Genomic DNA, 14575 nt, shown 5'->3' with positions numbered 1-14575 from the left:
TGTTTTTCGTCTTTATTTTTTCTTATAAATGCCAATAGTGCCAATACATGTTGGTAAATACTAACAGTTTCAGAAATGCAGTCCTTGAAACTATTTATATTTCAGAATAAATGTATGCATATGTCTAACACACTCTTTTTTGGGGATTTTAAGTTGGGATAGTGAAAAAAATAACTAGAATATTTTCAGTGCAATGCTTAGAGCAATATGAGTTATTAATTGTATCCCATTGTATTGGGTAAGACTGTTTCACTTTTACATGGTAATCAATGAAACAGACATTTAAACTTTAACATATTTGCAAGTAAGTTATGTCTTGCTATTTGTTTCTAACTTCCAAAGAATGTTGTTGGAAATATAAAAAGGTTTGTGTGAGCAAGTTAGTTGAACGTTTGACCATCTTCTTTATTTTCAGTAGTTTGCTATTTAAGATAACGCACCTGCATAGAAGTTGCTGCACATCGTATGCAAAATGTAGCATAAACTTTCATATTTCAGTGAAGCATGTTTATCTCACTGGATAAGAACACATGCCATGCTGCTCTATAGTGTTGTCCAAGCTTAGATCCATCATGAACACCTTTAACCCCCTGCACCAGTCTGTAGAGGAACTGAGCAGCTCCTTTAGTGAAAGACTTAGACACCCCGTCTGTAAAAAGGAGTCATTCATCCCTGCTTCCATCAGACTTTACAATGCTGCATTATAACCGCAGTAACTTGTGCAATAACTACTGTGCAATTACTATTTAGTAATTTAGTATAAAGTATTTTAGATTCTGATCTGATTCTAATACCCTGTGCAATAACCTGTGCAATGATCCTGTTAAATAAGAGGCTTCAGCTGTTATAGTTATCTTATTATCTCACTGTTGTTCTTTACCTGATACCACTTTAATGTACAACGTCAAATCCATATGTATATACGTAAGTCACCTTAAATGTACATAGGTCATCTTAAATCTCTGCATAATTTATTTTCTTGATCCACTCTATAGATGTGGACGCACTGCATATACCTCATGTACCTTTTCCTCCTTTGTGCACCTTCTTTTTATTATTGAGCTGATGTGACAAGTGAATTTCTCCACTGTGAGATTAATAAAGTCTATCTGATCTTATCTTATCTTAGTGGCATGGATAGAGGGAGTCGGATGTCTGACTTACTCACTCAGAAACTGACAAACACTTCCACCTGCTGGCAAAATGGGGAAATCATAATGGAAATTTAATGTGAAGTGAAAAAAAATACCTTTTTTGATGTTCTTTCAGAACAGTTTTTCAGTTCAACTGCAAACATGTAGTTGAACTGAAAAGTTCAAAGTGCTGTTTCTCAGCTAATTCTATCATACATTTTTTAGCCAGTTTGAAATTGGAACATAAATTACTCACACTATACCCTACACCCCTCTATGGGGTGTACTCCTGGTGAAAATGCACTTAAGGACACGAGTGTGCATGTTTACAGACGTTCAAAATGGGATAATTGGGACACTATAGGTTATGTCATCAACATGCGTCTCTGCTTCATAACGGCGACACAAGAATGACGGGACCGTCACTGTTTTTGCAATCAAATGAAAATGAATGAAAACTAATATTGTTGAAACATATGCCCCATATAAATATGAAATAACTAAAAAATATACGTTGTGTGCCTTTAATTAATCATAGCACCTTGATGTGACATTGTTTTCTTGTGATGCAGAAAATTTGTAAATAATATTAAAGACATTTAAAAATGTTCAAAACTACTATTGTATTTTTTATAACTTCAACTGCTGCTACTGGTTGCTTACTTTTTTTGGGAAACAGACAGCTACAGATAAAACAAACTCAACAAATAAACATTATTTTCTTGCTGCTTTCAGACATTTTAAAATGCAAATACCTGAAACTAATTCAATAAAGAAGATCGAATAAAACTAAACCGGCTGCTACTATAGGGAACACTTTTTACTTGGTAAGTTGGTAAACAAGTCTCCCAAACAGATCTAACATTTTATCAATATGTCCCTGAGGATTTACCACGCAGGCTCTGCTGTGGTCATCTTTTGCCTCCACTCCATGTTCCCAAACCATTCCCTGAGGTCTCTTCTGCATTCTCATCACCATTTCTCCACCTTTCCTCAGTTCCTGGGCTCCCATCCCAGCCCAGTCTAAGAAACCTTTGTGTTCTTTTGAGCACTCGATGTCTCTGGATTCCCATTCAAAACTTTTAGTTCAAAATCTCTATTGTCATAGGCGCAGCGGGTAGTGCGACCCATGTATGGAGGCCTTAGTCCTTGATGCGGTCGACCCGGGTTCGACTCCGACCTGCGGTCCTTTGCTGCATGTCTCTCCCCCCCTCCTGTGAGCCTACTGTAATAAAAAGTGAGCTGTGAAAAATCTCTCTCTCAAAAAAAAAAAGAAAAATCTCTATTTTCACTTGAGAAATATATCTGAATGGAAGGCAATAATTTCCAAATCGGACCTGGAGGTGATTATTCTTGCTTTTATTTCCTCTCATTTAGATTGTTGTGACTCTCATTTTATTTGTTTTAACAAATCAGCAGTCACTCGTTTCCAGTTGGTCCAGAATGCTGCAGCATCCCCCCCCAATAGATCTCAGACATTTTAATCCCTTACTCTTCTCACCGCACTCTCCAGTCCTCAGGCCAAAACCTTCTGACGGTCCCTAAGACCCGGTTTAAAACACGTGGGGACCTGTCCTCCCACGCTGTAGCCCCCAGACTGTGGAATGCCCTGCCCCTGTCTCTCTGTGATGCCGACTCTGCTGAATATTTTAAAAAGCAGCTAAAGACACTTTTATTCAGACAAGCATTTACGTACATGTACATATTTTTGATGTTACCCATGTAAGCTGTTCTTGTGATATTTCGATTTAGTATTTGACGCACTCTGTAAAGCACTTTGTGGTTTTTATCTGTGAAAGGTGCTATATAAATAAAGTTCACTTACTTCCCCTCCAATTCCATAATTTTTATTGTTACACTGCAAGATATATGCTGCTCAAATAAATAAAGGGAACAATGTAACTACAACTCAATGTAACTACAACTCAATCCCACTTCTGTGAAATTAAACTGTCCACTTAAGAAGCAACACTGACTGATAATCAGTTTCACCTGAGGAGTATATGGGCCATTCTGAACTTGTTTGAAAAACTGCATAAATTGCGAGACAGTTCTAGTGCTTTGGGTGTCCTTCTGCTGGTATAGTACCGCACACTGACAAAAGTACCTCTGGACAAGTACTTCTATGTCACTTTTGTCTGGCAGGTGGAACTCCTCCTCCTGTCAGACAAAGCTATAGTTATTTTGCAAATAGATTTGGGTGACTTTTTCAGTGTAGGTGTTCAAAGCTAGTACAGACAAACCCCAAAAAGGTGGAACTGAAGCAAAAGATCGGACTGCAAACAGACTTAAATCAGAGGCAACTGAACCTTAGCCCAAGTGCAAGGCGCCAGAATTGACGAAGACTCCTGGATAGTTGTCGAAATGTCTTCATTCAACTGAAAAACTGAGAGAATGTCCAGTTGCCTGCGATTTATGGTTGCCATGGCCAGGATGTCATAACAAAATGTCTTTGTTATGACAACTTGACATTAACAGAGACAAGGTTAAGTTTAGGGCTTGATTTGGGATTAGGTTAAATTAAGTTTAGGGCTTGATTTGGGATTAGGTTAAATTAAGGGCTCGATTTGGGATTAGTTAAATTAAGGGCTTGATTTGGGGTTTTGTTAAGTTAAGGGCTTGTCATAACAAAGACATTTTAAACAATGTCAACTTTGCTTTAATAGTGTCATAATTTACCGAATGACAATTAATGACAACCGTCCTAAACATTCATAAAGAGTAATTTATGTTCATAACAGGTGTTATGTCATGTTTATGACAGTGTAATGTCAGTCTTATGTACACCCCTTCAAATAAAGTGTTACCGATTAATCTAACTCATCTTGTCAAATTAAAGATGTCTTGTTAGCATTCAAAAACCACAATTAAAGCAACATTTGAACAAAGACGACAGTTTTTCTTTGCTTTGCCCTTCTGTCTGAGGAATATGCGAGGCGTTAAGTTAATCGATATTAGATGATACATTCTGACCTTTGGAAACTCTAAGACTTTCTTTAGAGGCGCACATCATGACAGCTTCTGTTTATGGGCTTAACACAGACAACAGTTGTATGTAAAGTTAGGAAAACATTAACCTTGGTTTGATATAAAGAGAAATCTCCAAATGATTATTTGACAGAAGGCAAAATATCTATTTAAGAGTAATTTGCAGTAAAAACCCAGACAGAAGAAGAAGAGAGACTTAATCTTTAGAACAGACAAAATTAAATTTGTCAGCATCGTTTCTTTTCCTCCACTGATGTGCTGGTTCTCCTGTCTTCATGGCTCCAGACATGTCACAGTCATCCATCAGTCCATCTGGAGCCCAGTTCTCATAGCTGACCACTTCATCACTGACCCAGAACCAGAAATCCAGAGTACAGGCGTAGCGCAGTCCCATCCAGACGTAATCAGTGGAGGCCTTCTTGGCTTTCTCCTGGACCCATCTCTGCTCATCCAGGTTGGTGATGGTGACCAGGTCATGGTGGTGATCTCTGCAGTAGTACAAGGCTTCCTCCCAGGTTTTAGTTTCTTTGATCAGGATCACTTTATCTAAAGTAAGAAAACAAGAGACATACAACAAATCTAAACATCAGCAGGTCTGATTCTGACCCAGAACTTATGCAAAAAAGATTTTAAAAGATAAAGAAAAATGTCTTGTCTTATTTTGAAATATTCCGAAACGATCTACCTTTAAAGTCACAACAGTGTAAACTTGGGATACATTTTGAACAGATCTTTCAAATTTTAAAAGAAATACTATTAAGAGATAAACCATGTAAAACAATAAAATCAGGCTTCCTTTTGGTCTTTCTAGAACTGCAATTATATTTAAATATATTCTGTTATTGCAATAGATCTTTAGTAAAAGCTCACCATCATAACAGATGAAGGGTTTTCTGAGATCACAGTTGTCAGTCTTCCATCTGCCTTCACCATCAAACACAGTCATGGCACATTGACCACTGTTGTATTGCTGATTGTTAAACCCATTGTTCCAGTGTCTGAAAGAGAAACTGCTTCCATCTGACCACCTCCAGGTGTCTCTGAACAGACCAAAGTGTATGTGGGGTTCATTTGGATTTTCTCCTCTCACAGACTCCACCACCTCCTTCAGCTCTCCATCCTGTAGCTGCTTCAGTCCACTGACAAGGTCTGTGTGTTTCTCTCTGCAGTAACTCTGAGCTTTCTGCCAGGTCTTCTGCTCTCTAATCAAGTGGTATTTCTGGGTTGTATCAGTTTCTGTGGAGTAAACAGATGAACGCATCACAGAACACTTTTTTTTAGGTGAGCATTAAATCAGGGTTGGTGGCAGCGACATTAACAGAACAAAGTATCTGAGTCTCAGTATCAGTTTCTCATTGTTTCTGATTATTTAGGTGAATATTGAGTTTTTGTTGTAGCCTCTCATATTTGCTCTATTTTAATCTAAACTTTGTCTTAAAATGTATCATCCAGATGGTTGCAGAGTTTAATTTAATGTTTTTCTTAACTCACCATCATAGCAGAGGAAATAGTTACAATGTTGACAACCCTGATCAACCCATCTGAGGTTTGCAGTTAGTATAAATCCACAGTTCTCAGTTCCACTTCCTCTATCAGACGGTTCTCCTTCTTTCCAGTTTGTCTCACTCTCATTGAACTCCTCTCCAGGCAGAGACCAGTACCATGTTCTGATGACATCTTTTGGATCATGCAGACCAATCCAAGCTTCCCTCTTATCTCCTGCTGAGTTACTGAGGAGTCTCTTCATGTCTGTCATGTTAGACACTGTGGCCAGGTCAGTGTGTCTCTCCCTGCAGTACTGCTGAGCTTCAGTCCAGGTCTTTTCCTCTTTGATGTAGTGATACTCATAGAGATGACAGTCAATGAAACCAAACAGAACTGCTAAAAGTAAAACATGTTACTTTTTTATTATTAAATAATGTCAATTTCAACAACATGACACAATATATACTATGTAATTCAATTTCAGGTTTTCTGGTATGTTATGTATGATAAACAGAGAGGAACAGTAACTGCAATTAATTGATGATCGATGTAGCTGTACTTTAGATCAACTTACCTGTCAGAACGATCAGACCCAGACTCCACTGCATCTTTGCTGTCAGATTAATTATTTTTCTTAAATGGTTTGTTTCTGTTGGATGAAGAACACTTATAAACACTTCCTATCAAGGTTTGAGTCCCTGAAGATCTTTCTCCACTTTACAGAGAAGCAACTCTGGGAGAAGAGACGAGCTGAAGCCAAACGGTTGAAAAACACACTCTAAACAATAAGCTAAATATGCTTATATGATATTGGAGATATGAGGATGTATTTTTTCATAAATTTGAAATTGAAGCTCCAAGAGTGGTCCCCAACTTACACCTGGTTCCGTTTTCCTCTGTGAATCGGATGTTTCTTCGTCCGTGCTCTGCTGAAAGTGTCCTTAGTCAAAACTGATGTTTCAATGACAGATCTCTGAACAGCTGATACCTTTGAATATGTCATACATTGACTATTCAAACTAGGTGAAGGTCATTTTTATAGCTATTCATTAACCAGCAGAGGAAGGAAAGAACAATAATGAGAAAAAAACAACCTCTTTATGAGTGAAAAAACACAACCTTCCATGGGCCTCTAACCCAGGCATTTTGTCACTGAATACGGAATTTCTCATTTATAGCTATAATAGATGCAGCATTCTATCTCCATCTTTCTGCCTCCATCTTCTTTCTTACTATCGCCATCCCTTTATCTTCTTCCAAGCTGCTCTGTACAGTATTTAAGTTTTCTTCCATAGAACAGTTTTAATGACATTCCAGATTTTAAGGTGAAAAGTGACACAAATCCAGAATGGAAATACATATAATAAAAAAATAAACAAGTAAATATTTCCCATGTACTTTTTTTAAAGACCTTCAGTTAATTCATGAAATATGTTCCTAATTGGTTAATAAAATTAAAACTTTAATAAAATATATAATATAATAAAATCATACAGAAATATTTCAACTTTTTTATAATTTCTTATTTTGTAAAATAACTTAAACTGCTGCCGAACACCAGACTGGTCAGCCCACAAAAGAATACAGCTTCTGATCCATCACTTGCAGTGTAGCTGAGGTATTTTTATTTGAAGGGCTAAAATAAGCTCATGATTTGCATAGTTATATGATACTGTAATAGTTTAGATTTAAAAACACCAAAAGAAATTTACATTATTTATTTAAAATAATAACGGATCTATTTATTTGACACATGAATATACAGTTTTATTAAACTGTCCACATGTATCATTGTTTATTTTGAGACTTGTGGAATTTAACCTTACATGCTAGACGGTTTTAGTGATTGGTATTTTGGGATACTACCAGTATCCCCCTTCTAGCTATCTCTGATGTGTATTTTCATGTTAGCAATAGTGTCCAGCTACACCTCTGTGCTCTGACGGAGCCAACTAACTCACCAGTTTCTGTCAGGAAGCCATTGTACATCCCTATAAATAGGGGTGGGGGGTTGAGGTCCATAATCCACTTGCAGGGATTTCAAAGAACAAAATATATTCTTGATCATAATGGTTGTGCACCCAGTTGTTTAATATTTAGTCTTTTGAGTTTTACTCAGCTTTTTGTCTGTAAAATCTACAGCAAGCAGAAATTCCCTCTCTGGTTCAACCAGGAAGTGGATCTGTCCCATAACAACAGAAGCTCATTAACCAGAACAATCTGCTGGATCAGGAGGAAATGTTAGAAACTGATATCCTCAACAAACATTTTACTCCAATGAACGTGTATTTGGACTCAAAAACAAAAAATAAGCTAATGGTGCCAATTCATTATTCCAATCATGATGTGCGCTTATATGCTCATGGCTTTATTTACAAAAGAACCACCGAAACGCGCAGAGTTATTACATTTCCTTAAAAAAAAACCTAAACACAGGGAAGAAGAACTTCCATCTTTGCTGGGGGAAAAAAAAAGCAGCATCCGAGTTTGCTCGTCTTCAAAGTGCCCAGGCTGGACTTACACCAGGTTCTGACATCACACCATGGTTGAGATGTTACTAAATAACTGATCTCTTTTAAGTTTCTATTAGAAAGACTGTGTCGGGAGCACAGAAAATATATTGTACAGAAGCATTTAAAACAACAGGGACAGAATATTTGTCAAGAATGAAAAAAATTAGAAGAATAATATGATCAATGCTGAGGCTACAAGGTGATTGTTGTCAATACCATTGTCTCTGTATTTTCTGTCTCTGGTTGACTTCAGTTATAAATATAAAACTACAAATACAGTGCTGTGTGTTTTCTGTTGTTCACAAATACAACTTTGGTCTCCATTGAAATTGTAAAATATATTGACTACCCCCAAATGATTATATCCCACCGATATGAACATTTTCAGTTTGACCTTTTTATAAGTTCTGAAAGTCAGCTAAAATATACCATGGCTGTTCACGTCCAGCACTCTGACAATGAATTAGCTCTTTCTTTCTCATGGTCATATGATCCTTCTACAATAGGTAAGGAAACTGTTGCTGATAATAGTCATAAGGATAACTTCCTGAGTATTTCTAGCTCCTGAGTATCAGTAAGAAGGCTGGATCGCTATGAGTGGAGTTTCTGCCAGGGGCATACAGCTTCTCTGTCCTCTTTTTTCAAATTTTTAAAAACTGAAGCATTCAACAATGCTGGCATTTTCCTTCCAGAAAGCCATCAGTTGAAACCATTATCTTCTGCATAAACTAAAATAAAACTATCAACATGGTCATCAACAGAGGCTAACAGCAAATTAAATAATGGTGTGAAAAACGCCATGGTGGATAGTGTAGAGGTTTAATTTTTAGGAATATGTCCTTCGATCACCTCTGGTCTAATGCTCTTGCTGTTGATTAGAACAATCCACATGAACTACACCCCAGTATTATGTCATTTATCAGTGCTTTGTATATAAAATGAAGTTTAAAAATATTTTTCTTAAAAGCTTGAATTCTTATCCTGAGGATTTAAAAGCAAACCATGTGAATTATGCTGAAAAGTACAACAAAATGAGTTTAAAGGTCCCTGGAGTGATTGATGAAACTAAATAAATACTTAGGGAATGCTGGTTTAGCCTTATACTTCATCTCTACATCTAATAAAATAATTAGCAAAACATGTTTTGACATCAGGACAAAGAAGGTAATGTAATTAGTTTGCATACAGTTTTATGATTCCCGAGAAAAAATGCAAATGACCCTGAGTAAACAGCAGCGCCGTTTCTGTCAGGCAACTGTGCGTCAGTCTGTGTCATGCACCAAGCAAATGGGCTGATATGAACAAAAGAAAAAAACTGTAGAACCCTTTCACCACAGTGTTAGTACAGCTGGTTTATGGGAAAGAGTCAACATGTTCCATGCACACACTCCACGATATATCTGCTGTAAAAACTTCAGAAACCTATGGGGATACACTTTGTCCAAATATGCACAAACCGCTGTTATTGCTGCTTTTGTTCCTCCGCCCTCATCCCAACACATGATGCAAAGGCTAACAAGCTAAATTTAAATAAACTCATACTGGGTCCACTTGTTCTCGTACAGTGTTCATCACTAATGAGAAAGTACACAATGTTATGGGAATTCTAAACAATAATAACTGAATTCCCATCTTTACTAAATAAAGAGACGGCGGTGATGAAGTTCCAGCACTTTTATTGAGAAACAGAGCAGAGATCACATAGATGGAAAGTAATCGCACCCCACGGTCCCGCTACAGTCTGCGTCTGTCCTGTCTCTGCCTGTCTCGCTTTCCGGCCTATCCTAGACAATCACCATGCTGCACAGTATCTACGCAGCATTCAGCCTTGCACTCAGCAACAGTGGATCTTATACACAGCCATCAGTCCTGCAGGCCTCCCACGTCCGAGTGGTGTGAGGCCATAGTGACTTCAGAATAATAATTCTTATAACACACAGCAAGCAGTCCTATATCCATCAGAAATTACTTTTTTATTTACTGTTAGGATAACAACATGTAACAACGGGTCAACAAAGCACAAGTGTGTATTTTTATTCTAACTGCAGGATATCTGGTAATAATGCATGTGTTCATTGTACAGACATATTTAATGCATTTTAAAATAGACATGAATAATTGGCTTCATTCTTTGAAAGAGAATCAGAACGTGAGCAGATGTTAATAAAGCTATTATTAACTATTAATAATTATATGAAATAATAACAATGTTGCTTAAAGCTGCTTTTACGGCTTCCAACATTTGAGTGAAGAGACAAGGATGCATTTCATAGTTTAACCTATGAACCATCATCCAGACATCCAAACCATTCATCCTAGATTATTTAAAAAGTTGTTCATTTCTAACATTGGCTAAAACAGATAGGTATGAGATGTGCTTTGATACATTTTAAAAAGCATTTAGATGAAACTCTTTCAATCATAACAGGATAGCAAAGATTCCTGGGTGCGGTGAGAACCAAGAAATAACTCTGAGCAAATCTAAAGTCATGACAAAATCTAAAAGTTCAGTAAGTATATTTCAAGTTATTTACAAGAGAGCAGATACATATTTGAGAAAGGTCAACTCTGAGGTGCTACTGACTGTGTGAGGAATTTTGGAATTGTGAATAATGTTAAAATATATATTTTCTAATCTACCAAAATGTGTATTGATTTAAACATCTGCACCATTAGGCTTTAAGGACTCCTATACAATTCTCAAAGACATAATAATATTTTTTGAAAGGATGATCAAGTTCCTAATACAGTCTCACAACTTGATGTGTTTGAGTGAAAGTATGAAATGGCTGGGTTATGGTTTGTCTTTGTGCCTCATATAGGCTTCATATAAACTGCATTCAGTTAAAAAAAACATTTTCTGTGCCCAAGATACAAGGATTTGGAGAACTATGAAAGAAAGCGTTGATATGTGCAGAGAACGCAAACTATTTCTAACACTGCCTGTTAGGCAGCTGTCTTGTGGCTTTTACATTTTTCTATGAGTCAGGTAATGTTTTGTGAGGCTGGTGACGGAATGAACATTTGTCAGCTGAGAGTTTCTTTGAATGGGGTTCCCATACATTCATATTAAGGGTCACATCTGGGATATTTGTTTTAAGTCCCCAAATCACACACTTGCTTTTTGGTGTTGAAATCTTAAATGGCCACTTCTTAGCCCACTGAACCACTTGGTCCAAGGTTGAGTCTGTTTTAATCAAGCGTCATATTTCTACCTCTCCTCCAGATGGTGCCACATTCAACAAAAAGTGATCTTCCAAAGCTTACATTAATATCACTAAATAATTATCATGACAACAAAAATAACTGACCCTTATGGTGTACCACCAGAAACACATACAGAAAACCCCCCGCTGTCTCATTCTGTTACTTGAAAAATATTTAAATCATGAAAAACTCCTACCACACATACCTGTATCAAATGAATGAAATTACATTTTTACCACCTGCTATCATAAGCTTTCTCAATGTCAAGAGACGCTGCAACTACAACTTCTTTATTGATTATAGCCCATCTAATAGAGGGGCACTCTGTACGTCAGAACCAAAGCTGTCTTCAACAAGAAGTCATTTTGACAAAATGTCTCAATTCAGCTAAATAAACTACAAAAACTTTGAAGAAATAGCACACCAGCTAAATTCCTCCTCCCGCTGCCTTGATGTTCTACCCACAGCTTTCTTTAAGAAAGTTTTGCCTGTCATAACATCTGATTTGACTCAGATAATAAACATGTCTCTAAAAACAGTACTTATCAAACCACTGATGAAAAATAACAATTTAGACAAACTTCTACTCCAGAGCTACAGGCCCATCTCAAACCTCCCCTTTATCAGTAAGATTATTGAAAAAGCTGTATTTCAACAATTAAACACCTTCTTAACTACGACCAGCCGCTTTAATGTTTTCCAGTCAGGTTTCCGTGCTCACCACAGTACAGAGACCGCCCTTATCAAGGTGTTTAATGACATCCATATAAATACAGACTGTGGAAGAACCACCGTGCTGGTTCTATTGGACCTCAGTGCAGCATTTGAACAAAAGTTAGCACACAGCTTCAGTCGCTTCAGCTAGAAACCACTGATCAGGCCCGAAATCTGGGAGTAGTGATGGACTCAGACCTGAACCTCCAAAAGCATCTAAAGACAATTACAAGGTCGGCTTTCTATCACCTGAGGAACATTTCCAGGATTAAAGGACTAATGTCTCAGAAGGATCTGGAAAAGCTAATCCATGTGTTTATATTTAGTAGAATTGATTACTGTAACGATGTTTTCACAGGTCTGCCTAAAAAGTGGATCAGACAGCTGCAGCTGATCCAGAACGCTGCTGCTCGTGTCTGCAATAAAGACCAGTAATAATGACCACTTAGTTTGCTTGGAGTCATCATGAGATTCTTTTCAAGATTTTGGCCACTAGGTTGGAAATGGGATTTTATAAGGGAGCGACAGCACATAATACTTATACTTATTATAATACTAATACTTATAAGTGTAATACTTATACTTATTAATATTATTCAGCATCTTAATCATACTCAAACACCAGGTATCATTGTTTCAATGGATGCTGAAAAGGCCTTTGACTGTAATGAATTCAAATAGACATCCGAAGTGCTTAAACAATTTGGATTTTTAAAAAAAATGTAAATTGGGCAAACCTGCTTTATAAAAAAAAAAAAACTATATCCTCTATTTTGACAAATGGTCTTTTGTCTGCACCTTTTAGCCTAGGAAGAGGAACAGCGCAAGAAAGTCCTCCCTCCCCCTTACCCTTCACCTTGGTTATAAAGCCACCTGCAATTAGACAAAATGACAATATTAAGGGAATATTAATAGGGACTAAACAGCATAAAATATTATTATATGCTGATGACATGCTTATGATTTTGTCAGAACTTGTAAAGTGTATTCTGGCTCTACCAGACTGTCAATAAATTGTCAATACACGTGTAAAAAATCTGTGTACAAGGTCAATTATGGAAAGTTAGAATTAGTGCCATTAATTGCATGTGATCAGGATGAGCAATCATTCATTAATGCATTTGATAGGCCCTAAAGGATTAAACTACCTAGGTATACGTATTACACCTAAAACAAGTCAACTATATCCTGCAAACGAACGGAACTGACAGACCCAGAATTCAAACCAGACAGGATGGTATGATTAAAGAAGGGTTATTAACGGACAGGTTGTGGGTTGAAACCAGGTTGACAGACATGCAGTCTTATGACCAGGACAAGACAGAGTTTGTGGTCACAAAACAATCTTAAGTCAAGAACCGGGTAACCAGAAGTGCAGGAAAGTCCAGAGGGAAATCCGGTCTCGGAGTCGGGACACAGTTCCAGGTTCGGTGGTCAGGGAGGCTTATTGGCTAGACGAGATCAGGCAGGCTCGGTGGTCAGGTAGCAGGTCCGGTTCGGTACACAAGCAGGCAAGGTAAACAGACAGGGGTCAGGCAAGCTCAGATAGTTCAGGAACAGACTTAGGTCAGGCAACACAGGTTCTCTCATATCTCCTGGTGAGATACTGAGTCTCTTCATGTCTGTCATGTTAGACACTGTGGTCAGGTCAGTGTGATTCTCTCTGCAGTACTGCTGAGCTTCAGTCCAGGTCTTATTAACTTTAATGTAGTGATACTCATAGAGATGACAAACCATCAAAGCCCATGACCAGAACACAGAAAACAATCTCATTAGAGATAATCATGAGAGGGTTTTAAAATACGTAAGTTATCAGCTGTATTTTCTACATTTTCCAAAAAGCTTTCATGTAATTATCCTGTAGTCGTATGAATAAATGCAGAATAAACAATGAATTGCAACCAATATATCAACTATAGTATTTATGTGGGCTAAATAAGCAGAAACATTTTCCACTGCCCAATTATTTTCCTCTTTGATGTAGTGATACTCATGGAGCTGACCTGTTAAACTTTAACTGACAAACATGTTATCATCTATATTATAATTAGTTTTTTTTAAGTGTTTTTGACTATTATCATTTTACATTTTGTGTGATAAAAGAAAAAGCAGCAATAATTTGTTGCTACAGAAACCATTGAGTGTAGTTGTGCTGTGGATCAGTTCACCAGAGCAGAACCAGACTCCACTGCATCGTTGTTGTCAGATGAATTGTTTAACTCCAACAGTTTGTCTCATTTCATATCAAGATTTGAAACCCTGCAGCTCTCCCTCCACTGTACAGAGAAACAGCATTGTGAATGAAGAGGAGCTGATGTCATGTTTAGCTTAATTGACTCTGAAATGAGCGCAAGTACGGAGACAGGAATCGGTTTAAAGGTTTTATTGAAAAATAATAAATGTAGAGGTGAGGTCTGCTGGCTGGGTCTCTGGGTCTTTGTGGGCTGAGACAGGGAAGGTGAGAGGTGAGCAACGAGAACGTGAAGGTTTGAATGATGATGGTTTGTGGAGAGCATGGAAACTCACTGGGCTGAA

General features: G+C 37.4%; 1 protein-coding gene across 1 annotated transcript in view; it reads right to left on the bottom strand.

Annotated features, from left to right (window-relative positions):
- Window positions 1-3950: 3950 nt before the first annotated feature.
- Window positions 3951-14575, bottom strand: part of LOC105921286 (C-type mannose receptor 2) — a 72099-nt gene continuing 61474 nt past the window's right edge. The window contains exon 4 of the mRNA XM_036146973.1: window positions 3951-4667. Coding sequence (XP_036002866.1) covers window positions 4318-4667 — 350 coding nt within the window. The 3' untranslated portion in view covers window positions 3951-4317. The remainder of the gene's footprint in view (window positions 4668-14575) is intronic.

The sequence above is a fragment of the Fundulus heteroclitus genome, chromosome 14 (genome assembly GCF_011125445.2).
Source record: "Fundulus heteroclitus isolate FHET01 chromosome 14, MU-UCD_Fhet_4.1, whole genome shotgun sequence".
Classification (NCBI taxonomy): Eukaryota; Metazoa; Chordata; class Actinopteri; order Cyprinodontiformes; family Fundulidae; genus Fundulus; species Fundulus heteroclitus.
The sequence above is the reverse complement of the archived record's forward strand: the minus strand, read 5'-3'. Positions and strand labels throughout refer to the sequence as shown.